A 27,017-nucleotide genomic window follows, 5' to 3' on the forward strand; every position below is an offset into this window, starting at 1 on the left:
CAAGTCTTGAATTGGAACAGCTTCAATGACTAAAATGCAAACATTTGATTTTTGTTAAAGCAAAAGTAAGTTCTTTATTCTCTCATGACTAAACCATTTAATTACATTTATTATCAGCAATGTTCAAAGTTACTCTTTTGTTTATACCTGAATGGAACTGGGACTCTTTTAGGTACTTAAAGACTACTTTTCTCAGAATGGGAAAAAAACCAACAACCAACCAACCAAAAACAAACCACCACACAAAATATTTTTAAATTTCAAGTCATGCTTAAAAAAAAAGTCATCTCCCCAAAAAACACCCACAACCCGACAAAACAAACCCAAACATGTAACCTTAAATATACTATCTCAGCTTCTCATACTGTCATCCAGAACTCAGACATACAACTACAGGAGTCAGAACCTTTGTTATACTGGGGGTGGCCCATTGTGTTGAAGTCCTGTATATGGCCACAACAGCTGCTGTAGTGAAGTCCAGGAGTCTCCAGTTCCTACAGGTGCAGCGTCTGCTGGTCTCTGAAGAGACAGCCCAGTGAGGAAGCTTGTCAGAGCAGCAAGCAGGACCAGGATGGAAACAGAAACCCAGAGAGTTTTGTTAGCGTTGGAAAAGGAAGCCTTGAAATGGGATGCCCACGATGACATCAAGTTGCACCTGCGCAGAGGAGTTATAGATCAGTTCAGTTTTTCTTCAAAACTCGGAAGCCCTCCTCTCACCCCACTCCCCAACCCCAAAAACCCCTAAAGCAAACTAGACCCCACAAACTTAGATCCTCAGCTATCAAAATTGACAAGGTTGTTACTGCACTGGGAGCTCTGTAGAGTGGTAAGTTATATTCTGGATTTAAAATGCAGGCTTCAGTAAGCAAGTTTTCATGTAAGCTGTTTAGGTGACTGACTTGACCCCATGAGCCCACCTTGTTTCTGAAAGCACTGAGAAGTGCTGACCTTATGTTTTCTTGTTTTCTAGGGCTTTGGTGCCTTCCTTGAGGTTAGGGAAAAGTCTTATTGTCACTCGCTATCCAAATCCTAGACCTCTCATGTCATTGGGTACCTCCATCCTTTATCAAGCAATAGAAAGAAACATTTTTTTTCCTTGCCGTGTTTCAGTTTTACACACTAGCATAACTGTCTTGTCTCTCCCTTGATTGGGAATGCTCACAGTGAAGGCTTAGTGTAGGACACCCATTTGGAATAAGCAGTTTCTTTACAGAGACACAGCAGAGCTTTCTTGCAAGGCAGGGGCTTTCCAAGGGATACGTGTTTGGAAGTGACAGCACTCGCTCTGCCTTGGCTTGAGTTATCCAGAGAAATTAGCTCAAACACTCAGGAGTTACTCTTGACAACTATGCATCTCAGCGTGTGCCAAAGCTGCTGGTAAGTTTTGCACAGGCCTCAAATCCTTGATCATGTTTACAGGGGCACAGGTTGGCATGACCTAGTAGCCCAGCTGTAACAGCTGTCACAGAATAACCAGTAGAGGTGGGGTCATAGTATAAGGCTCCTCTTTACATAACTTCTTTAGGATTAGTAATGAATTCCTGGTGGGATGAGCCTCCAGCACCCAAGATTACCCATTCCCAGTTGCTTTGTGTAAGAAGTCGGCATTAACTACCAAACCAATGCTACAGCTTTGTTTTCTCTTCCCATGTTCACCTCCCCTAAACATTGCTTTACCCCACAACAATGTGAGAAAACTTACGCTGACTCTAGGTTCCATTTTGATGAGTATTTTCCTTTTTCAGAGATACTTTCCTTCCTCGATGGTCCTTCTTGTACTTCAGCAGGTGATTCTGACTGCTCATTTCTGTAAGCAAGCATCAAGAGTTCCAAAGCTTTTCCATCAATTTGACAGAGCTCACAATAGCTTGACTTAATAGCCCTGATCAGGTGGTGCACAGTTAAAAGTTCATTAAAAAACAAACCAGCCAACCCTGCACACACACCTCAGAAGAGATTGCTGTTGAACTTACTTTGCTTCAGTATGTTTATCTTCATAGTCTGCCCAGGCATACGTGCTAACAAACCGCTGCAGTGAAGGACGCTTCTCATTTTGCTTTGCTCCCAGTCGCCCCCTGTCATATTTTAAAGACATTTGCCTTAACTTCCCCATCAGATTTATAACAGGAAATTAGAAATTCAGCAGCAGGCTACTCATTTGGGTAGGCCTCAGACAAATAAGTTTCAAAATCAGCTGCCTGAAATTAGGATTATTAAAAACAACAAAAAAACGCCCACACACAAACCAGATCCATCTATGCCAGTTGCCTAAATTTCATCTTTTAGTTCTAAAGCAAGAAAATTGAGGTAATTTCTTAAAAACATTCAATCTTTAATTACAAAAAAGAGCAGTAATAGTCATGAAGCCTCATTTACCTATTGGAGCATGTAAAACTAATGTGAAAGGTTTTGCCTAAGTATGATTAGACCTCAAGATGCTCCATGACCTGCTTAATACAGGCACAGTTAGAGCTGCAAAATATTTGACCCAATTCAAAGACAAGCCCAAGTAACTTTACCAGCTGCTTGATCTCCTGTTGAATTTATCACCCCGTTCATCACCATCAGGTTCATGGAGCTGGGCCTAGAGAAAAAGTTTGACACACTTACTGCACTGGCATTTTCGCCACTTCATCCCAGGCCAGTTTTGAGAAGGTGAAGCACCTCATCACCTGGGAACCCCTACTTACCAGTGGCAACCCAGTGCCTGCATTTCCAGCGCTCCTGGGCAGCGTTGCAATGCTAACTCTTCGAAGGGATGATGATGGCTATGCAAATAAAAGGCATTACTGACTCTACCAAGGAATGACTGGACTACTCACTGATCCCATAAAATACCATCTGTTTTTATACAAACGGTATAAGGAAAAAATAAATGATACTTCACCTGAAGTGACACACAAAGAAGAGTCAAGCCATAAGCACAGTCCAAACTACGTTCTTAAAAGCAACAGCTTTTTCCACATTAACTGCTTCCCCCCCCCGCCTAAGTATCTAAAGTGAGGCTGGCTACACAGCTTCCAGAAAAAAAAAACAAACCAAAATTGAAGACATTGAAATTCTAGTGGTGTTCACCGGAATTCCTACAGTCAATTTGAATTGTTCCTGTCTATTTTTTTCACGTCCGTGCTAAACCCTTCTTCTGTAGCCTCAACGAGAGAACCATACGTGAACAATATTTCTTAACCACTGCATGACAGCACAGATATTTCAGCTTCTGTGAACACTTCATCTTTTAAGTGAAACCACATGCAGTTCCCTTGGGTTGGTGGGGGTGACTGGAAAAATATATCCTCGTGTTTGATGACATCGGGCCATCTTTGAGACAGAAAACTACCAAGTCAAGCCAAGCATGTAGCAGACCATCAGTGCATGACAAGACAAAGAAAACACACACACTTGAAATTTCATGTTAAGCTGTGAAGGCCATTACCTTGAAGCTAAAAGAATTTGGTAGCTTTTTATTTGTAGATTCATCTGTGAAGAGATCAAACATCAGAAATGCTTACAGGAATGCAGTGAGCTTCATTTGCAACTAAAGGTCTGACTTTTTGCATTACTCGTTTAAGCAAAGAGTGTATCAGAGTATTCTCAGCAGAAGAGATTTCGGGAAAAAGCTTTCCATTTCATTAGATAAGTTCATAATATTCATGCATTATACACCCTCTACAAGTATCAATTCCTGTTGCTACCATTCCATGTGCTCTTCTATTATCGAGGCAGTGTCCTCTTACAGGACAATCTTTTACAGCCAGGAAGGAATGGCCTGTGATTCAGAAGGCTCCTGTGAGGGTTTTACTAGTGTGCAAGACTACCCTTTCTGTTTTTAAAATACACTATTTTTTCAGCAGAATTTAATCCTTCTTTGACAAAGCCACAAGTGCACAGCATCATCTGAAAACTTGACCTCTGTGCCATCTGCTTAGAGGGGGAAATTCAGAGCACCTGCGCTTCAGGAGTCTATAATTCATATTTAGAAAAGAGCAGGAAGCCTCTATTGGTTCATTACAATTTACATACAAATTTAGTTTCAGAGAGTTCTTTCTAATATTGTTAGTAAATTGGTATTTTCCCCTCTTTTTTAGGAAAGGAGACATGACAGTCATATAACCCTCCACCTAATATGTTAAGCTTCAATTAGATAAGAGTTTATCTGGCAGTGGCTAGAAAGTGGAAAGACAAAGCAGTTTTACCTCGATCTCCAAGAGAACTAAAGGATCTCTCATTCTGGAGCAGGACCTGTTTCAACTCCTCAAGTTCTGCATGTTCTTTTGCATACATGCGCTTCAGGTTTTCCACATGCTGAATCATTACTTCCACAGCCTTGCTGACACGACTCTCCTAACAGGGCAAGTGCAACAGCAGAAGAAAAAAGCAGCAGCTCTTTGAGGACCTGCATCATGTTTATTTAGAGTTTAAGACTTTTCTTCATCTTAACCATCTGCTCTCATCTTGTGTCACTGTGATGCAACATACTCCCTTTTTCTCCACCCTTTTGGAGTTTCAGTGCAACCCATTTCCCAACACATGCCCAAGTTACACAGGTCTCATTTCTCCAATGATTATTCTTATCTTAAAACAGTATGAGTCCTCCTTATCTCCTCTGGTCTACAGTCTCAGCTGCCATCAAGCATTTGCTAGTATTGCCAGGTCATATTTTCATGCTGTTCTTTGGCATTATACACAATTACACATAACATTTGAGCAGGTATTTGTATATTTCCATAGATTTAGCTTATTAGCAGCACTTTTCCATAAGGCACAGAATTACTGTTAAAGCGTCAAGACTATTGTTACTACATTGCATCCTTGTGGTCTCTAGTGTATACATCCCTCTGATGCAATTTTGGCTCTTTTTTTAGTATGTTCTGTGTTTTTGTGCAGTGTTAGTGCAATGTAGCTACTCTCACAGTGCCAGTGATCTGAGAAGAGAAAGCCAGGACTAGGCTGTACCGGTCAGTCTGCATTACATAAGATTCCCAAATCTAATTCTGGAATCAGAAGCCTAGCAAAGAGACACGGACATCCCCTTTACATTTAGAAGCTTTTAACTTTGTACAAAACACATTTATATGGAAACCATTACCTGATTAATAGCTCCCAACATCTCTGCTCTACTGGCGACTCGGGCTGCATACTGGCTAAGGAACTGCAAGCTTTTCTGCAGCTTCTTAATGATCTCCTGCGCTTGGTTATCTTCTTCACACAAAGGAACTAAAGCCTAAGAGGCATATTGGTAAGAAAAACAGCGTGAGCTGTTAGTGGACAAAGAGGAGTAAACCCATCTGATGACCCTGAGGGGTTGTGTCCAGGCCCACACAGTCACAAGATCAGCATCCAACATCCTAGATCAGCGTAACTTGGTGCAGACCTCCAAGTGGGCAGAGTCTGCAGCTTACTGAGCATAAAGTCAGCTGGAGACAAGGCTTCCTGCCCAACACCTGTGCAACAGAAAAACTACCCACTGTCTGAGCACACAACACACCCAGATGAAGGCTATCCCTCAAATACTAAGTCCCTCAAGTAAGAATTTTGTTTGGATTTAGTTACAATGTCTCTCTCATACACACACAACCTAAAAAAATCCATATTAAGAGACACGCTTTCACAACAGTTTGTCCCATCCACCCTACCAGCCTTGGCCAACACTAACCTCTAACATCTTTAGAGCATTTGTGATCTCCTTTTTCAAATTTTCTTCAGCCAAATCTCGAGACCTTTCTTCAAGCCTCACTCTCTTGTCCAAGGTAAACAAGTCACATTTAAAACCTAAAGACAACCTCAGAAATTCAGCCTGTTGTGGAAGAGGAAAAGATTTCAGAATAATCCAAGTGATGCAGAAGTTTTTAAAGATTTGGATACTAACATGACATTTGGGACTATACTCCATGAACACAGTTACAGGAGAGATACAGAAGAGAAAGCAAACACAGCCCACTTCCTCAAAGGCAATTTTCCCATCTGTAGCGATGGGGAAAATAATCTGTAACCAGAATAGGTGTTATCTTGGAAGCACGCAGCGTGCCATCTGTGCCTTTTGACAAGACTGTCTTAAAGCAGCACATTCTGCCTGGGAGGAGGTCACAGCTATGCTCTTTCATGCTTGCAAACAAATGTTTTAGTAATGATAAATCTTCTGTTCAGTTTTACCGACCGCCACCTTTCCCCATCCCATCCATTCAACAATTTCCACTGGGATAGGAAAGACAGATGTCAGAAGCCAGCTTATAGAAATACACCCAGTTTAAGCTATCCAGCATAATTCTTTTATATAGGACTGGATATCAATCAGGGCTTATCTACAAGATCTTTCTGTTGTCTGAGATACTTAAGGATACAACAAGCAGTCAATGCTTACCTCCACTTCTTTCTCATTCGGAGAGTCACTGTAGGATAAGAAGAAACAACCATGTAACAGACTGCGGCTTTAAATTCATACCTGCAGGTGATCACTGAAAGTCACCACACTTACGGCTCATTTTGCTTTGATTTATCTCCTTTAATGCCACCTGCAGTGGGTGAACTCCCTGTGAAGCGAGAAAAAATGTTCTCAAACAAAAGTGAAAAACAGCCTCCCAAAACCAGCTTGTGGAAGCCTTTGAAGCTCCAACAGAAGCCACAATTAAAGCTTTCCAGTGTTAAGCTCTTGCCAATAAGAACAATTTGTGTACCCCAGAGTACATTACAATTAGTGTCGGTGAGACAACACAGCACTGTCACTTGTACAAAGCCCCAAAATCTAGTTGTTTAGTTGACTTCAACTGGCATTTAATTAGTATAAGAATAGTTAATTATAGCTTTTGGTTTAAGTCCCTAGCCTGTAGGTTCACGATGTTACGTGATTTACTACCCATCATTAACTCTTAGTGAACTCCAAAGGCAAAAGGTGAGGTGATCAGGAGAGTAGAGATGGCTCAGCACAGTTCAGTAGAAACATCACCCTGCTTTTACCTATATCATGTTACCCAAACCCCCAAGCATAAAGGATGCTGCTTCACAAATCTTTGGAGTGGGCAGGCATGCCAGAACTTGTTTCAAATATACCAGCTCCTTTACAACTCCTAAGAAATTTTCCCTCCTGTCTAGAGGAAGGTGGAGCTGGTTAGTTCAGTATCTATAGAAAACAGAGAAGCAGGTTTTGCACGGTAACATCTTTCCTCTCTCCACTACTAATCCATTTTGATTTGTAAATGGAGCTACTATTCCTTAAAACCAAAAAACCCTCATAGAATTTGATGTGGGGCAGGCAGCTCTGCACCTCTTTACACAGCTCTTAGACGGGTGACCAAGGCACGCTCTCCAGGGAGTTACACGAATGTGTTCAGCAAAAACCCCTTACCTTTCCTGCTGGGAACAACGGCTGGTGCTTCCTCACTCTGCTCTTTATTATTTTTCTTTTCCTGGTCCACCTGCTAAAGGCAGATCAGAGAGTAGTTACAGCAAGGGAGCAGCCACAACACCACTGGAAGGGCCTGTCCCCTCCCTCCTGCAGTTTTTCTTTGTCACTGCTCAGCCAAACCAGTTCTTATTTCCCCATCACTAAGACTCTTACCGGATCTTGCTTTGAAACATTTTCAAATGCAGTTTTGTGTTCTTCCATCATGGGGCAGACTTTCTTCTCAGCTGGATCTGCCTCTGGGGAGAAACGTTCCAGAAACCAAACGTAAGTACAAAAACAGAGCAAGCCTCTAACACCCAGTGTATAAGCCGTGGACCAAGAGGGCTAAAAAACTACAGAGAATCCCAGGAGAGGGCACTAAGGAGGAGAGGCAGCAGCAAAGAACACTACAAAGATGTAAAAGTAGTGATATGATAATTACATTTGGCTTGAAAAAAACCAAACCAGTAAGCGTTACATGTCAACAAGCAAGATTATTACTCGTGTTTGTAGTTGCTCTAGTGAAGGCTGCAAGAGTTGCAGCAATATTCCCTTAAGTAAATGAATTTCATTATTGTACTACCAACATGGGGTTGTTTGCTATTTAAAGAGACAGTTTATAATCATTTTTTATTTGGAATTCTATAAGCATAGGAATGTGTTAAATACAAACAAAACCAAAAACAACAACAAAACCATCCAAACCAAAACCAAACATGCATAAACAGGTGAAATGATGTGGGCATTGATAATTATCTTCTTTCATGTTACAGAATACAAGATGAAGGAATAGATGCTACTCCAGCTGCTGTTACAGAGGAGCCTGATCATAACCAGGTTGTCGAAATGCACACAGTTGTGGTATTTCAGGTAGCCATAAGCTTCAAACATAGTCTGACACTTGGACTGTCCTTTGCACCCAAGAAGTAAACTACCTGGGTGTGCTAGAACCAACAAAAGAACTCCTTGCCAGAAGATCAGTGATAATGAACTGGTAAGTTCAGGAGCTGATGATGCCAGTTCAAATGCCATGCAAACTTTCAAATGCTGCAGTTTAGAAATGCTTTAAAGCTGACAAAAATAACCTCCACAAAGACAGCTATTAAAAACATTTAGAAAAGAAAATGTCTAAGAAACTGAAGAAAGTCAGTCATACTAGTTTCTTGTGTAGCAACGACTCTGGTAGCTATTTATACCTTTTCAGAACTAGTACCTTTTTTTTTTTTTTTTTGGCTGTTTATATAGTCACACACCCCCACAAAGATGCAAACCAAAGAAACAGAAAAAATGAGCTTCGGAACTGAAGTGCTTTCTCTTTTCATCCTTCACATTACCAGTAACTTCTGCTTAGCTCTCCCTTTTGTCCCTGCTGATTTTTGCAGGGGCGCTGCATATCTAACCTGGCTCCCAAGCACCCTTGGAGGCCATCGTGTGGTACTAGCGAAAACCAGAAGGGGACACTTATTAATGTCTCCATTCTAATACTAGGAACACTTTCTATTCAGAGACGTACAACAGGCAGTAGGATCTCAGATTTTAAAGCTGTTTGGACTTCATCTGTTTTGCATATCTGTTTCCTCCTTGCCAAAGGCACCTAGACCACATATGAAAATTAACTGCAGAGGCAAATTGGTAGAAAGAAAATATATTTAAGCAAGGGGACTGAATTAGGTGTCAGGAAGACAGTGCTAAAGAAAGAAACAAAACCAATCAAGAAGTGACGACAAGGTCTTATGTTTAGGTAAAGGTTAAAAACAGTTACAAACAAGCACCACATCCTGTGCTGCTTATTCGGATCATTTTCTTTTTTTAATAGCTTAAATACGCTGTGTACAGGTACTCCAGTTTTGTTTTCTTTTTAGTTTTTAAGCGAAAGAACACCATCAGATCTGGTAAGAATAATTCTTCTGGATGTTTATGACCATAGCAAAAGACAAAACCATGCACAAAGGCCTCTATCCTCATCTCTCTTTTTGACCCATCTCTCTTTGTGTACCTAGCCATCAGTTTTGAAAGAGAAGCAAGCATTTAGTGTAACCACGTGCCACCAAACTTCTTAAAAACCATGAAAACATTCTCTCTCCTCCCACAATTGCCTGGGATTTAGTACCCACACAATGTTCTGCCAGCTGAGCAAGTGTCAAGATTTCACTAAGTCACTTCATGTTTACTTCTTGAAGTGCTGTAAGTCACCGGCCACCTGTAAGTAGGTAAAGCCTTATTCCTGCTCCTAGTTTCAGAGAGGGCTGAGGGCACTTGCAGGTGAAAACATTTGCAAAAACATAAATTCACAAGTTATTTTTCTTACTCAGCTTCCTCACTTCAAAGCCGTGCTGGAAACAAGCCGTTTCCTCACTGCATGAGTGCCAGTGTGCTGCAGCAGTTACTGTACCTGACACAGGACCAGCCGGATCCTTACCGTTGTTTTTCTCCGTTGTTACAGAAGTTGCCACATCTTCCTCTTTTTCACATGGGCACCTGAGTGATTTTTCCTCCATAACAAGGCAGCCTATAATGTCAGACAACAGAAGACAGAGCTCTTACTTTTCAGTAAATGCACTGATTTGAACATACCTATTTCCAGGGCTTTCAGCGCAAAAAAAGTTCACCCATCTGTGCCCCAAATTAAAGGCTTACCCGTTAGTGGTGCAGTGCTTTCCAAAGAGGATGGAAGGCCTTCTTGGGGTGAAGTTAAGTGATCACTGCCAAAACAAAATTCTTTCAGATACTCATTCATCCTTAGTATACTATTTTGATAAAGGCTTTTAAAAGCTTGCACAAAACCTGACCTGGATGGGATCAGACTGGCTGGTAGCGTTGTCTCTGCACAGCCAATCTTAATGGAAAGAGAGAAGCGTTAGTATCAGGGAAGGGGTTTCCATGCAAGTAGAAAATGTGTATGTCAAAAGTTTTAATAATTCGCCCACCTGTATCTAAATTATTTCAGCAGTGAAGAACTAGATGGTAAGTACATGCAGGTTCATCTGCTAGTCTAAAGCCACCCATACATACAGTACATTATCATCATAAGGAGCAATAACTATGTTTCTGCAGCAACATTCTCAGGAATATCATACTTAGATATTTATTCCTGTTCCAAACTTCATGTTTTGCTTCTAACGCATGTTTTCAAATGACCAACATACGTGTTACCACACCACTGTTCTATCTTAGTGCCGTGCATCAAAATACACCCATTTTCAAGGTCTTGACCTCAAACCCCACAAGTGAGGTGCACAGAGCTTCACCCAGCTATAGATGGTAGAGTCATTTAGGTAAATAAAAACATTACTATTAACAGCTCGACCAAGCAGATGATTCATAATGCAGAAAACTTGTGTTGTATATTGTAGTGTCTGGCTTTGAATGACATCAGTTTTCAATATTACATGTGACAGTTGCCTAGCCACCTCAGAAAGCTTCAGGCCTCCTCCTTTGTATGCAAAGAGCAGAGAGGAATTGAGCAGTTAAGAGCTAGTACATAGTTTTGCTCATGTTCCTTTAACCACTATAGTGCGGTTCTGGACCCAAGTCTTATCAACATCACACACAAAAACAACATCCGCTTAACCCTTCTAGTATGGCAAGGGAGATACTGGATGGGAAATGACTCTCTTCCTCCTTTCACCCTGGATAACTCCAGCTAGTTTATTCAATGTATAGATAGGTCTCTCTTTATGGGTGAAAATCCAGGGTGAAACAAAGGTTTGAGTTAGGTCAGTAATGACTTCTGATGAACTCCACCACCCCTGAAGAGAAGTGCTGAACAGGGAGAAAAAACAAACAATCAAACAAACACAACCCCGAAACTCTCCCCAAGCAGAAAAGGTGTGAGGGCCAGCCAGCTTTGGGTAGCTCCTTATATATCAAGTGTCCAAGAACACTATTGGGGTCAGGGCTGGGGGCAAGGTGGGGCTGGTGTTGGTGACATTCAACAGAAAACCATATCAGCAAGTGCTTGTCTATGTTCTGGTACCTCCCCTTCCCACTCAAACATCCTCAGAGGACCCAGGAAACCCAGCAAAGTTGAAAAAGAGGTGACCAAGGCAGCCCCGGTCACTTCCAACAGCAACCAACTTCTCCCACCATCAGTAAGTGTCTCTCTGTCCTCTCCATCCTCCACCCATCACAGCTCAGCTGCATTACTGCATTCACAGAGCGTGGCCCCAGCCAGCTGGATGTTTCCCCTAATGCAAATCCAGGCTATTTTTATTCTTATTTGAATTCTCTATTAAGCTGAAGGAAGTACAGTACTGCGCAGGTCTACAGGAGTATTGGGGATGGAGAAGGTGAAAATGAGCAGCATGTTTAAGTGAAAACAAAGGAAATTGAAAGGGCTTTCAAAAACCAAACATACACACACACCCCACCCAAACAAACCAACCCTTGCATCACATGGAACTGAATAAAGCAATTCATTATTCCACATGTGCTCTCTCTCCCCAGGTAATCACAAGGTCAATGGTTTCTGTGTGCAATTAAGGAAAACCCTCAATTCAGTTTTTTTAAACCCCATACTGACTATTAGGATTATGAGTTCAAATGGATTGCACAGGATACACTTAGAAAATAAAAAAAAAGCAACAAGAAAAACCCACATTCTAGATTTCTTAATAAAACACATTTGCACAGGGCATTAGACAATCGTTCTTCTTCCTAATAAAAGGATTGTGTCAAAGAAGATCATGTAGTACAACCCTAATTGTACATTTTCTCCCCTCCATCCCTTTGATTAGCTTAATAATCTAAGGATCTATCACAGCAGACAAGTTCTGGCCACAGTCTTGTATACCTTGTATAACTCTTCCCAAACGAGCATTAATATGTGGAGGGCCTATCATCTGGTTTTTAGATTATGATAAGACTTTTGCATTTATAAATCAAAACAAGTATAAAAAGCCCAAGTTTCATCCAGCTCTCACAATAGCTTCTTTATTAAATAGCCCCTAAATTCCTACGGTGACAATGATTTGACAAAATAATTTGAGTTACATGCTGAAGGGCTCAATCTGCTCAAACACATCTGCAACCACAGTGTAATAATAAAAACAACCCCCACACACCTAGAGAGACTTTTTCTGTTAAACAAGGATATTCAAATTTTGCTGCACGTCACAGTTTTCAGAACAGAGAGTGGACACGGCCCGTTTGCTTTTTGTCTGGGGCAAGCTTTGACATTTTAATTTCACCCCTCTAGAATAGTCACACAGAATGTTTATCTATAAAGGCAAAAGTGGAAAATGGCATTTCTGAGCCCAGCTGTGCTTACAGAGAGCTCCAGAGCAACGAAGCATGGGTGTTTCAAAAGACTTTGCAGGACTGCTGTGTCTTTTCAGAAGGACTGAATAATGCAAGACCCCTTAAGATTATCCTCTTTAAGGTAGCTTAAGTAGTAGCAGCACAAGCAGGGAGCTCCTCACCTGCGCTACCCCGAGCAGTATGCTGAAACCACAGGCAGTCCCCATCAGTCTTACTTTTTTTACCCTCACTGCACTTTTTGCCTTGATTTGCTGCTACGAGCAGACCCCTGCTGCACTTGCAGGTACCACACACCAGCCAGGGCACGTCTGAGGTTGCCTGCTCATTAGTCTTGCAAAGGTTATATCCAGGTTCACGGAAACCACCGACCAATATTTGCCCATCATCGCCACCAACACCAATTCGTAAAGGTAATAAGAAGCCCTGCGTGGCAGGGCTGAGGTCTAGATTTCATAGTGAGTATTGGAGCATGGAGCACAGGCAGGTGTGCCGAGCTGCAGCTCATCTTGCTGTTACTGTGAGAAAGCTGACTGACAGCTCAAGCTGTATAAGCAGGATTCAATACAGCAGTGAGGCACATCTGAGCACATCAGCTGAAGAGAAGTTTCCATACAAAGATGTCGTTTTGCAGCTGTTAGATGGTAGCCACAGGAAAAAGCACACAGAAAGGCAGCATTCACTACTAAAGCATCATGTGGCTTCTTGCAGGTGGATAAAAACAGCCAAATCACTCTGACCTCACTGGCAGAACTGAGTATTACTGCAGAAACAGCACTGTCTCAAGCCCCAAAACCACATTTAAAAATGCTCCCTAGCTAAAAGCATGACTCAGATGCACGTGAACATCAAGACATTTGGGTCTATAAGGGTCTATAACTATAGCATTCCAGAAGTGTAGCCAAATTGAAGGGACTACCCCATACAGAACAAGATGTCACAGCACCCTGCTGGCTGCCACCAGCTCCGTTCACCTTGCAGCAGCACTGATTTATAGCTGCTCAGTCTGGATCTGGGTCTGAGTAAGGCACTAAATGCTTGAGCCCATTCAAAACTACATCTCAGGCATCAGAAACAGCACTCACCTCAGTAAATGAAGAGTCCATCATTGTAATGGAAACAGGAAGGTCTGCATCAGTATAGCTACCAGCAGAGCATATTTTCCACCTGGCAATACACATTTTATTTGCATGTTGCCCAAACAACAGTGAGATACATTGCCCATTTTCCTTAAGCACATGACAACTGAAGTCACCACTATCTGTATAGTCAGACAGCTGGTCTCTCAGAGAAAGACAAATTCATCACCAACATAAATCCCTCCCTCCCTCCTCCCCCGAACAGCAAGAACTACCACCAGTCCTTCTCCCAACCTCCCCCACACTGCACAGCTCTGCAGAAGAACCAGTGGCAAAAGCTTCAAGAGTGGCAGAGTCTTTTTCTGCAGACTGCCTGCCTCTGCATCTTCAGGAACATCCTTATCTTGTAAAATATTCACTAACAACAGTTAGCTAGCTTTCATAATCTTAAGTAGTTCAATCTCTATTTTAAAGATCTAGGGAGGCAGCTTGATAAGCAAAGACCTCAGAACTCCTGCACTAAACTCTGCAAAATAAAAAGTGACTCCTCAGAGGCAAAATGGTGTTAATTGTGAGTTAAATACTGAAAATACACACAAGAACACCTACATCATGCCTCAGTTCTCCAGCACAAAATGGAAACACCACCACTGTATTTGGTTGGTGGTCAATCAACAGTTTCAGTAAAAACCTTTAATACTACTTTTGTGAACGAAGTGTTACCCCATAACAACATTAGCTGTCTACTGAGTGTCCAGTATTTCCTATGAGAGATGCCCTGCTATTGAACTCTACATGTGCTGGGGATACAGCTTTCCCTTGGAACCTGCTGGATGCCATAGACTTTTCCACCCTTCACTCCCAAGAGGTTATTCTGCCATCTTACTTGTACCCCACTGATGTCACATCTGACGTGGATGCATGTCCCAGATCACAGCTTTCAAGTGTGCAGCTGTTGGAGCTCTGTCTACTATGCCAGTCCCAGCCGTGCACAGGAAAGTTATTTAGGCACGAAGTTTCCAAGGTCAGAGCATCTGTTAAGAGAGACATGTATGAAACACAGTGGTCCTTAGCAAAGTTGAATTTAGTCACACATCAATTTTTGACTTAAGTCTAAAATAACGAAGCAGCAGACCAACCAAATACAGATTTATAATAATGCAGCTTCCATCTTGGTATGAAAGAATTTGGTTATGCAGCCTTAACATACTTTGTAGATGGAGAGTTTGTGGCACCTGGGTATGGGTATTTTTCATCGGTCAGGTTATAGGAACTTCCATGTAGGTCAGTTTTATTGTAGTGAATTGTTTTGTGTGGCAGTGAGGGCTGGAAATAGAACGCCTTTTTTGTATTAATACTTGACTGGTGCAAGCTGAGAATACCTGCCTTATTTGTGGCTGGATCTTGATATTACAGCAAGTTGCAAGAACACTCCAAGTTAGCCTGCTGAAACAGCCCTTCCAGAGCAGCAGAGTGCTCTTATAAGGAGCTTCATGCAGTCGAGCAATATCTTCTTGCGTTTCCCCCAGTATGGTGTAGAATTAGATTCAAGCACTTGGTAGTTTGTACGAGAAGAGACTTTGCCTTGTACCAGCTTACTGCTGGAAGAAACACTTTGTCTATAAAATCCCAATGCACCCTGCAATTCTGTGGCCCTGCAATGTATATCTGTCAGTAGTTGCTTTTAATGCTTGTGAGGCTTAAGAGTCGCAGGGAAGTACATATATCTTATGGATGCAGGGGAAATCAACAAATAGCTACTGAGAATCAGATAATTTTATCTTACCCATTCGAGTTTTCAAACCAGGACTAACCTCAGCTCAAGTAGCAAAGTAGCAGGACATTGCTGTGCTGTCTCAGTGTGTGCCAGTTAATAGGACAAATGGGAAGAACGTAACTCAAGCCCCTCTTGATCTAGACTGGCAAGCATCTTGTCAGGAATATACTTGGATGTATGATGCATAGCAATAGTTTTGGAGAGTCTTGTTAGGCTGACAGCCCCCTTTTCAGGACTTTCATTGCAAATATTATAACTGTGGTTCAGCCTCCTGGATTACACACAGAAATAGGCTAAAACCAACAATAGATATTCCACACTCTACCACCACGTTTAACACCATTAATACGGTTCAATCAACTCTTCCCATATTTCAGGAGAGAGGCAGAAAACCAGGCAACAAACCAGCTCTTACCCAGCAGAGGCGTACTATGCCAGTACAAAACATCCAAGGGCAGAGTCCTGGGAAGTTCAGTGCACGAGGTCAGTCCTTCACTCCACGGTCGTTTAGAGCAATGGAACTGCTAATTGAAAGACAGAAAGTGCTGCTGTTGTTCAGTCATGCTGAATACATAGAATCATAGAATGTCCTGAGTTGGAAGGGACCCACAAGGATCATCGAGTCCAACTCCTGTCCCTGCACAGGACAACCCCACAGTTCACACCACGTGTCTGAGGGTGTTGTCCAGTCTCTTCTTGAACACTGTCAGGCTTGGGGCCGTGACACCTCTCTGGGGAGCCTGTTCCAGTGCTCCAGCACCCTATGGGGAAGAACCTTTTCCTAATGTCCAACCTGAACCTCCCCTGGCACATCTTCCTGACATTCCCTTGGGTTCTGTCACTGGTCACCAGAGAGAAGAGCTCAGCGCCTGCCCTTCCTCCTCCCCTTGTGAGGAAGCTGTAGCCCCATGAGGTCTCCCCTCAGTCTCCTCTTCTCCAGGCTGAACAAACCAAGTGACTTTAGCTGCTCCTCATACGGCTTCCTCTCCAAACCCTTCACCAACTTCGTAGCCCTATGAATGCTACCAGCTCCTCCCACGTATATACAGTTGCATCTGCATAATGTAATACTAACAGTTATACGAATATGTTGTATCTGTTGCTTTTTTTGCCTAGAAAAGCTCTCATCCTTAACGGGCAGAACAGATATATGAAGAGGTAATTCAACTATACATTTGCAACAGACATGTTGATTCAAGCTAGGCCTGGAACTAGATACTACCAAACCAGGCAAGATGAGCTGGACAGGAGAACTGGGAGGAAAAAAAACCCCACAAAACAGAACAAAAACCCCCACAAACACCCACACAAAATGACAAAAAAACCCACCCCTTCTTGCTATTACTGCTGAAGAGGTGGCATCTGAAGATGGGTAGAGGAAACATCTGAAGCAACACTTACACAGCTGCATTTGACTTAACGTTGCTTAAGTGATGAAAAACGTAAAAGAAATAGGAAGATGTAGCCTCATGTTCAGCCTCTTATCCTCAAAATGCAATTTATCAAGAACCTGTATTTTGTCACAGTGACTGTTCAGAAGCAATAGGTGACTGGTTTTGCAATCAGGTTCTGAATATACTTTTGTATGTGTACAAATACACATAAATATGTACATCAAATTATTTTTATTGAATGTTTATATTCCCAAAGTTTCTCACAAGGAAAGTGATTTATTTTCTTCAGTTCACGAAAAAAAGACAAAGATAGTGTCACATTTTAACAGGCTCAGCAATGGTCATAGCAAACACACTTACCTTCCCTTTTACCAGCTCAGCTGATGCGGGCAGCAGGCTGTAGTCAGATTCTAACTCTGCACAGCACTGTTGCAATAGAGAAATAGTTTAACGTAAACAGACATAGAAGAAATTTTAAAAAGTGTAAAAAAAGAGAAGGAACACTACTGCTGATTACGAACAAAATGGAACTCTAAATGAACTATTTTCAGCTATCAGGAAAACTATGCAGTTGTTTCCCCTCGTTACTTTCAGCCCTTCATTCTGCAGACCTTTCTTCACAAACACAAGTTTTATTCACATGCAGCTAGTCTGCAGTTTTGATTCTGCACCTCTGATACCCCTTGTACAGCCTGGGATACGTTTTAGGATCTTCTGTATGACTTCATAAATACTGTGTTATTCTATGTTAAATCCAGGCCGTTCAGTCCCTGAGCTATAGCATTCTTTCCTAGAGCTGCTTGAGGAAAAAATGTCCTCCCACAATTGTCGCCCCCTCCACCCCCTTCCAAACTTGAAGAAAGTATTTTTATTCAAGGCAGAGTACTCCAGAATTACATAATTTCTAACATATTTCCACATATTTCACTGCCTATTCCAGTACCTGCATGCTGAGAAATGTTTTATTACAAGATTTTAAACATTTGTTTTCAAGAGTGTCTGCAGAAGAGAGGGCTGATCACCAATAGTTGTTTACAGTGAAGACCACCACCACACCTGTAAGTTCTAGCCCATTTTTTCCAGCAGGCTGAAGAAGGAAAATAATAATGTACAGATCAGTATACAGAGTTGAGTGCCTCTACAGTTATGTACATATTAGAGAAAAAAAAAAATAGAAAAATAGATGCTGCCAGGTTACTTGCAAGTTCATCTCAGCTGTAGATGTCCTTCCACCAGAGCACCTCCTGTGCAAGCCTACCGTTCCTTCTCCCACCACACAAGCATCATACCTGACACAGCAATTCACAGAATCGCCTTTGAAGCAGTTCCCATCTTAGTGTATTAACAGTTGCTACAAAGAGACATTTACTGCTATTTATCCACAGAGAGAGAGAAAGATTTCTGCAAACTACCTGGAATCATACATGTCTGTGGTTCTCTCTCTTTTCATTTACTCTAGTTCACTTTGCAGAAGAGATTTGTCTATTCAGAGCTGGAAAATGACAAACTATTTCCATTGTTGATGTCGAATTTTTAGCAAGAGACGTAAAGTCTGAAGGAAGTAGTAAGCATGAAAGCAACATGAGTGCACATGCATGAGCAATGCCAAAATAGTGATCAGAAGTCAGCAAACACAGTCTGGAGCTGTTTCTGACACATCAGTGCATAACAGTTGTGCCTTATAATTAAGACATAGGGTCCCATGTAATTTTTCCTACAATAAAAAAAATTGTAATTTCACATAAAGTTGTTTACAACACACATATATGTTGAGCGTCAGTCACACTGCCCCAGGAAGCGCATGCTAAGGCCAAACATTCAGTGGGCTTAGGTCATTTACTTTTTTTTTTTTTCCCTGTAAGAGTGATTCACACTCCAGAATTTGGAAAGAAAAAGCCACATGTGCTGGAATCAAACCAATTCACTCTTTAATTGCCCAAGCTTTTAAGGTGTTGATGTTAGCAAGTGAGAAAGACCTAGCACAAAGTTTCCATGGCTATGTAGCAAAAGTTGCATGTGTACAATGCAATGACACAATCACTTTCTACTAAAGAGAACAGCCTAGTACCACACAGTTATTAAACAAAACAAAACAAACAAACAAACAAAGACCCACAAAGCAAATACAAGCAGCAAGTAGAACGCAGAATATAAAGAATAGGTCTCTTTGGTACAGGAAAAAAAGAGGGATGACTTTCTTAGGAATAAGGTGGGCTATCCAGATGCGGGAACATCACCTTTGGTAAAGGAGTGCCCATGCCAACTACGGAGTTACTAGCCCTTCCTTCTAACAAAATCTCCAGTCCTAGGAGATTCTGCAGGTTTGGTCCAACTCAACACCCACTCATCAGGATCCCACCTGATCCTCAGCCCAGATGTCAGGTTTGCAGATCTCTTAAAGGAGGAGGAAAAAATAGAAAGAAAAAGCCTCCACAGACCATTTTACTGGACCACCTGCACGTCAGTCCTATTCCCCCTTACCATAAAGGATTTGCCCATGCAAGAGTGAATGCTGGCACACTACCAATAGTTACTCACTTTTCTGGTCTTCCACCTTCTCCTGAAGCAACTGGCAAGTGCTTGTTAAAGCTGCATTCACATACTTGAGTTTTTGCTGCTCAGAAATGGCTTCCTCCAGCTTGCATTTCAAGGATGCTTCCTCACAAGCAGAGTGAAAGGCTTCAACTTTATCCTCTGCCTAAGCACGAATCAGTATTTAAGAAAAAAGAAGGGAAAGAAAAAAAAATATAAAGCAGCCAGGCTAGCACAAGGAGCCTCTACAGTTCATGTAAGTGAAACCAAACCGCATCTGTTCTTTCTCAGGAAGTGATAAAGCTCCCTCTGAACTTCTGCATTTTTACATTGGGGTGGACTGTGTTTGGAAGCTATTTTTGGTTTTTTTTCCTCTTTTCTTTTTTTTAAGCCACCACAAATATGCAATGCTGCCTCTTTCATCAGCAAACTGTTGTCACCACCCCCTCAACTTTTACTTCCTCTGCTGGTTCCACTTTTGCAATGAGGCGCTCCACGCCGAACATGCGATTTCCTTTCCCAAGAGCAGTGATGCATCGTATGCAGCCTTTTGCATCTGCTTGCTTGCTTTCTGCACAGAAGGAGCTACGACTGTCCCTTACCTGTTTGCTGGCATCCTCAAGCTGCTTTGTGGCTTTTTGCAGCTCTAAACCAAGGGCTTCTGCCTGGCCAGCCATTTCTTCTTGTGACTGTTTGACAGTTTCTATCTCACGTTGCCTGCGGGGCGAGAGAGCACAAACCACAATCCGTTATGACATTTCAGAGTGGGCATGCCTGGGAGATGACACACTCCGGTTGTTGAGACGTGCATCAAGAACCACGTTCAGCTGTTACATTCTGCATCTCACCAGGATCCAGCACCAGGGACTTCATTCTGGCTAAGCACAATTCAGCCCTGTAGGCAGACAAGGATTTTCTATAGCAGCCCCAGAACCAGAGAAGACATGGAGGAGGTTTTTCCCTGGTTTCTCCCCAGCTGAACAGAGCAATGGCTGTGCCAGCACTAGCCAGCTGGGTACCATGGTGGAAGCTTGCAGAATATCCAGAGAACTCAAAGATCAAGAGCTCAGCAGGGCAAACTTCTGCAATTCGGTTAAAACAAACAAACAAACCACCACACACACAAACAAACAAACCAAACAAAAAAACCCCACATTGTTTCATTGGTTTGGGAGAAATGGTAACCAGATAGAGACTCAATCATTCTAGAAAAGATACCCTGGAGCTGCTACTGCAGATACACAGCTTCATCAGGTTAATTTCCCAGTGTTTTAGAGGGTATTTCACTTGGCAGCAAGCAGATGCCATCAGAACCAGTGCTAAAGATGATGGCTTTCAAGGAATGCCTTATTTCCCACTGCAGAAACCCTTTTCCTATTTCTTCTCCAACTCATCTTCGTAGTTTTTTTTCTTGTTGCTGCCATCACAAAAAATTTTGATACAGAGAGGCAGCTTTAACAAACCAAGGCACCAGTATTTTAATCAGCTCTTTTCCAAGTGAAGGGAGAGCATGTGGGAGGTCTAAATTAACAATGTTAAGTGGAAGATAAGTCAGGCAAAAGTGCAATATGACTGCTCCACATTAGCTCTCAGGGATGTAAAGCTGCTTGCACCCCAAATGCAAGTAAATGCGTGCATGCAAAATTTATGTTTAGTGTATAATAGCAGAAGGCTGACACTGTGAGTAAGCCTGGGTTCCACAAAGACAACAAATTCGGATTAATTGTTCTAGCAGAGGAGAAAAAAACTGTGCCAATAAACTAAAATTTGAAGTTACATTTTCATATTTAATGAGATAACTTATTGAAGCTTTAGACACTGAGACATTGTATTGTCTGGGGCTAGAAATTGTCTTCCAAAGCAATAATATCCACAAGCATGTTTTACAGATCATCTGCTTCACTCGAAACTAGCAGTTTATTTAATGGCTGCACCTGCTAGATAGGCAGTGCCCTCTTGCTTTAACTGCTCAGTCTGTGGTCTCCCTGGTGTTTTCAAAGACATCTCCAGGATCATATACTAGTTCATACATGAACCTTAACTCCCACATAGCGTGATGTTACGCTAAAACTAGTTCCACTCTCCAAAACAGCAGACAAATTCCTCTGTGAAAAAAAGCCTTCAGAATTCAGTAAACTTTGTTCCACAAGACAAAAACCACAACCTAAAACAACCCACCCCCCCAAACAGCTAAGCAATCAAAAAAACCCCCAAACAAACAAAATACCCCACCACAACAAAAACACAACATCAAAACAAAACCACCACAAACAACAACAAACCCCACAAAAGCAAGAAAAAGTCACACATGGTTTGAAGGGGTACCTGGCAGAGAGCTCTCTCCTTAGGTGAAGTTGCTCTGTCTTGGTTCTTCTCAGGTTGCTCGCCATTTGAATAAAATCCTTATCGAGGGATTCCTTGTATTTTTCTAAGAGATGAAGTTTCTGGATCCAAAGGTGTCTTTTTTCTTCTAGTTCTTGCTTGAGAACCTGTGGCAGTTTGAAACTGAGTTGCCATGTGGTTGGATGAAGAGCAGAGCCAGAAAGTAAACCAGAGCCCCAGATTTATTATACATGATGAGAATCGATACTAAATGATAGAGCAGGGAAATCATCACCTACATGCAACACTATCAGTAATAAAGAAGATGGATGATTGACAATATTCTGTAATGTATTTATACAACATCTAGTTGGGGAAGAAGGGGGAGAGAGAAAAGAAAAAATAATTTAATAAGGAAGAGATTATAAAAGATAAATGAGTGTTTGTTTTCTACAAAACAGTGTTTTGTGCAGTCTAATAGGTTAACAAAGCTACCTAAACTTCAGACCTGTGCCTTCTAACTCCTGAATCTGATAAGATGTGGAGACAGACAGGCTGCACTCCTGCCACGTGTTAGTACTTTAAAACGGAGCAACACGTAACAGTTTGCACAAGAAAACATAAGCCTTTTGTATGCTAATACAATTTGACAGATGGCTCCAGCTTTTTCAAAAGGTTACTTTTAAGTCAAAAGCCACTCTCAACCCTTATTTGTGGGCAGATCTAGGGTACACAGGTAGTCCTCTTCCTCTTTATTCCTTGTAAAACAAATATATGGTTAGCAAGCATTTATGGTCTGCCAAGAGATTACATGGTGCATGAGGGAGTCTTTACAATTTACCCCAGAAAGCCTTCATCACAAAATGCCCAGACACAGCAACAAAATCCCACGTATTTTATAGGGGGAAGTTTTAATAATGACCATCTTGTAGGAAGCCCTAAAGTTGATAACTTAGACTTCTGTGACCCTTTCCCCAAAGTACAACTAATTTCATTGGCACCAGTTTGAGTTTGTTATTACAGAAATGTAAAAAAACCCGGACCAATAAGTCCATATTTCAGTTTGTCATACATGCCTAGCAGATGAAGTCTGTCCAAGGGATGACTCCTGTACGAAGGCTTTCTGTTTTACCTCAGATTTGTAGGAAGAATAAGGGGAAGATGGTAAGAATGACATGCTAACATTGTATCCTCTGTATTTTTCTGCATAGTGACTTGCAGTATAAAGCACTGAGAAAGAAAAATCCAGTCCTTTTTCTCTGGCCTTTTTCAACTGAACATACCAAAAAAGTCCTCAACTTTTAAAGAAAGCTTAATGAGAGTCAAACAGAGGTCAAGTGAGAATGAGATTCATATTTCTGGGGTTTTACAGTAGTTCCAAGGGGAAAACATCAATCCCACAAATATTGGCCACATTACCCACTGTAAGTTAGAGTCTAATGTTCATGAGCTTCAAACAAAAAAGTGTAGCACATCAAGTATCATGCTAAAAAAAAAAAAAAAAAAAAAAAGCCTGAGCAGTTTTGCTAGATAGGCTTACTGGGATGACATGGGATGTGACCACATGCAAATGCCCACATCCTGAAGATCAGTTTTTTAGCCAAGAAATAGGCAGCATTTCCTCTTGGAAACAACATGGCTTTGACACACGAGTGATACAGGCTTATCACAGCACATATGCCAGTTATCTTGAAGCAGAGGGGTGAAAAAAAAGAAGTATTTAAACATATATAGATGGTGACAGTAAAAACATGTATTACACACAAAAACATAGGCACACCTATAATTTACTGTATGTATAATATACTTATAAAACATACTTTAAAATATTAAAACCCGGCAAAACACGTTCATAATATATTTCACAGGAAATGGTGGGGAAGTGTTCAGGCTTCAAGTGTTTGTGTATGGTCCAAGATTTAATTTGTTTTCCCACAAAAGCTTTCTCTAAGGGTGGAGGAAGCTATTTGGAATCTTTTTTCCCTACACACCTGGCTTATTCTAGCTAGGTGAAGACAAAATTTTTGACATGAAGTCACTTCCTGACCCCCTGGGTCCCAGAACAACAAAACCTTTCATTTTTTAAATATCTCATTCTTGCCTCTGTTAGCTTAGTTTCCAAAATGCCTTGCTCTCTAGGAGCCAGCATTGGATTTATTTGCCACAATCAACTCCAACACCCAAACCAAAAGTTTTTAGCTTCACATGCTTAACAGGAATACGATCCCAACAAGAATGGTAAGTTAACAAGCAGTTCTCAGCTGTGACAGCTTTGAAGGAGGAGGGTTTTGGTCAAGATCAAGAAGTTACAGCCCTGCATGAGCCAGCAGTTTCCTAGAGTCTACCCAAAGTCACACTGGGGTCAAGAGACAGACACTTGCACCTTCTCCAAGGGGAAGTTTTCAGGATTTACACAAAAAAGAAAAAACTTTGGAAAGCTGGCTGCAAGACTGGTTGGCTCTAATGATTGCTCCCATCTTCCCAGGAAAGGTGAAGAGGACCAGATACAACATTTTGCAGCACTAGAGGAAAATAATAGCTTTCTGCCTAAAACCAAACAGCTTAAAGCACCATGCACTGTGATGTCACCTGCTACTATTCAAGTGGGACAAATTGAGGTTTTTGCATCTATTAAGGAGCAGAAAGACAGCATTAGTATACAGTTTGGTGGAGTTTTCTGCAGCAATACTCCTAACAACAGATTAGTGGGAAGGAGCAGGTTAGTGAAAAAGCTATATCCAGCAAGATGAAAATTTTAGAAACCATACTGTTACATAGGAAAGGAAGAGGGAACAAGAGCAAGAGAGTTGAGCTGTGTCCACAGACTGCTGCTACCACATGGCGAAGTTATTTTTGCCAGTTACCTTGCACAAAAGTCTTTACTTTCAAGCCTCACAAGAGGTACAAAGAGTAGTAAAAACACATTATGCAAGATTAAGTTGTAAAATATGTTTTTCTAAAAACTTTTTCTGTGGACTGTATCCAGCAAAAGAACAACACTTTGCCTTTCAAAAGAAAGCAAACTCTGAAAGTTTTGATTCGGAAATCTGGTTATAAAGCCACCTCTCCCTCCTCCTCTGGACAGTGAAACAATCCACTACCATAGTCAAATTCAGAGCACAGGAGAAAATGGGTGCTCAATGCACACAAACATACAGTGGGCAGAAAAGCTTCATAGCTCAGACAGAGTTGTCATCTGACCTCATTTTCATCTTCAGGTTGAGTTGCTTCATCTACCCTTTCCTTTAACAAATGAGACCTTGCACAAGACATAAGGAAAAGCACAGCATTTAAGTGAAAAACAATGATCCCCTCATCCTCAAAAAAAAAAGTTACAAAAGATTATTTCTCTCTATACAGCCATCTCTGACTCCCAAATGGGCTGCTATAATCTCAAGTCATTAATACACACAGTATGCAGGAATAAGATACCTACCTTTAGTTTCCACACAGCCCCACTATTTCATAAAATATCTTCTGAGAAAGTTACTTACCACAAGTTTTCTTTCCCAAGACTGTTGCATGTTCTCTTCAGGATCATTTACCCATTGTAAAGAATTCATGACAAGCTCCTCTGCTTCAGAGGCTTCCTCTTGCTGGGAAAAAGCAACAGCAATCCCAAACAAAAAACGCAACAAACCAACCAACCATTAAAAACACCCCAAACAACCACCAACTAAAAAACCAAGACAAAACAAACCACCACCAACCACCACCACAAAAACCCCACCTTGGCCTTTTTAGTACTACTCCAACTCAATACTGCACAGAATTACCCAGGTTATAAGTTATAATAGGTGCCAAATGATATTGTTAGAGTAACTATGTCCCCACCTTCACCCCTAAAGAAGCTGTTCTTATTTTTTCAACAGGAGTAAACACTGTCTGATTGTCAATGCTTGGAGAAATCCTAATTAAAAGGCTGATAGAAGACCATATCTTTATTCACATTAAGCTCTGCCACTGACCAGGTTTTGCATGACAGTCTTAAATTTTTCTCCCACATATTCAGGTCCCTGAAGTAAAAACAGCACTTCACGGTCCAGCGTTTCATCCAGGCATGTCCATTCAGTCTTGGTAATCTTTGAAGAGATGGAAGAGCCAGCTAGCTTGTTTTGACATCTCCTTATTACAAACCAGCATCAGTGACATTTAGAGTTTTCTGAAGTATCCCTGCATTGTACTTATCAGAAGGTCAGAGCTACTGAAACTTGAAGCCCGTAAAAGCTTTTCAAAACCATCATGTCATGGGGATTTAAAAAAAAAAACCAACACACACACACACAGGCCAGTCAAGCTGCTGAGTGATCCAATGTAAATTTTCACATCAGGAGTAGGCACAAGAGGAAGTCAATAATTAGTTATTTTTATTCAAAAGAGGCTTCGCCAAGTGATGAATAAGCAGAATCCTTACTTGCTTTACAGGTGATTTGGTGGAATCATGTCTTGTTACAGCATTTGAGAGGTAAACATAGTGATTCACTGTGGCCATGGGGAGCTGCAGCTGGGGACAATACATTACTTTTGAAACTGGGATGCCCAGCCAGGTATCCCTCCCATTTCTGGGCCTACAGGTTTAAGTCCACTAGTAGACTTTCTGTTGCAAGTGCTAACTCTTTGCAAACGCACCACGTACAAAAGTGAGTAGCAGCACAGCAAAATCTTACAAGAAAACAGGCATACACTATTGCAGTGATTTATCAGATCTGCCACACAGCTTGCACCTGAAGGGAAGACAGCACTGTAAGGAAGGATGGGACTCCATGGAATGTCTTTAGGGAAACAGGCACAGAATAGCTTAGATAAAAATCTAAACTAAAACCATATTTCTCCCCACCCCCTACATAGTTCTTCACTGGAGTGCTGGAAAGCTCTTATAACAGTAAATTAGAGACCAAGCTCCCAGCGTTATGTGAAGTGTATCTGATCAAAACAGTAGTTCCCAAAAAATCACCAAGCCACCTGCTGGGTCTCCAAACAAAACAGACAACTCCAAACAAACAGACTCAACTGCAGTACTAAGATTTTGTCAGCCTGTACCAAACTCATAAGAAGGATGCCTGGCCTGTCCTCCCCCAAATCACTGCCCAAATACCTCAGAAAAAAGAGCCAGACAGGACTTCTAAAGGTCAGTCTCCAAGGAAATGCTACCTACCGACACATACTTATCAGAGTTTCTATGGAATAAATTACATGAAGACTCTACAACCTTGTCAAGATGCTTACTCTAATGCTTTTATTTTTCACTACGTTAGACTTCAAGGAAAAAGAAGTCCTCC

General features: G+C 41.5%; 1 protein-coding gene across 1 annotated transcript in view; it reads right to left on the reverse strand.

The window, feature by feature from the left end:
• Positions 1-96: 96 nt before the first annotated feature.
• The window catches only part of IRAG2 (inositol 1,4,5-triphosphate receptor associated 2), a 38,844-nt gene continuing 11,923 nt past the window's right edge, over positions 97-27,017 (reverse strand). The window contains exons 14-39 of the mRNA XM_065651954.1: positions 25,697-25,820; positions 25,233-25,342; positions 21,742-21,905; positions 20,019-20,133; positions 19,423-19,582; positions 18,174-18,235; positions 17,245-17,310; positions 15,906-16,014; positions 14,600-14,747; positions 13,720-13,801; positions 10,168-10,214; positions 10,016-10,080; positions 9,798-9,887; positions 7,553-7,635; positions 7,340-7,412; positions 6,473-6,527; positions 6,359-6,386; positions 5,654-5,794; positions 5,087-5,221; positions 4,194-4,341; positions 3,434-3,477; positions 2,691-2,768; positions 2,520-2,584; positions 1,974-2,075; positions 1,703-1,807; positions 97-655 (exon numbers count right to left, since the gene is read on the reverse strand). Of these exons, the coding sequence (XP_065508026.1) occupies positions 412-655; positions 1,703-1,807; positions 1,974-2,075; positions 2,520-2,584; positions 2,691-2,768; positions 3,434-3,477; positions 4,194-4,341; positions 5,087-5,221; positions 5,654-5,794; positions 6,359-6,386; positions 6,473-6,527; positions 7,340-7,412; positions 7,553-7,635; positions 9,798-9,887; positions 10,016-10,080; positions 10,168-10,214; positions 13,720-13,801; positions 14,600-14,747; positions 15,906-16,014; positions 17,245-17,310; positions 18,174-18,235; positions 19,423-19,582; positions 20,019-20,133; positions 21,742-21,905; positions 25,233-25,342; positions 25,697-25,820 (2,643 nt within the window). The 3' untranslated portion in view covers positions 97-411. The remainder of the gene's footprint in view (positions 656-1,702; positions 1,808-1,973; positions 2,076-2,519; positions 2,585-2,690; positions 2,769-3,433; positions 3,478-4,193; positions 4,342-5,086; positions 5,222-5,653; positions 5,795-6,358; positions 6,387-6,472; positions 6,528-7,339; positions 7,413-7,552; positions 7,636-9,797; positions 9,888-10,015; positions 10,081-10,167; positions 10,215-13,719; positions 13,802-14,599; positions 14,748-15,905; positions 16,015-17,244; positions 17,311-18,173; positions 18,236-19,422; positions 19,583-20,018; positions 20,134-21,741; positions 21,906-25,232; positions 25,343-25,696; positions 25,821-27,017) is intronic.

This window comes from Caloenas nicobarica, chromosome 1, assembly GCF_036013445.1.
Source record: "Caloenas nicobarica isolate bCalNic1 chromosome 1, bCalNic1.hap1, whole genome shotgun sequence".
Classification (NCBI taxonomy): domain Eukaryota; kingdom Metazoa; phylum Chordata; class Aves; order Columbiformes; family Columbidae; genus Caloenas; species Caloenas nicobarica.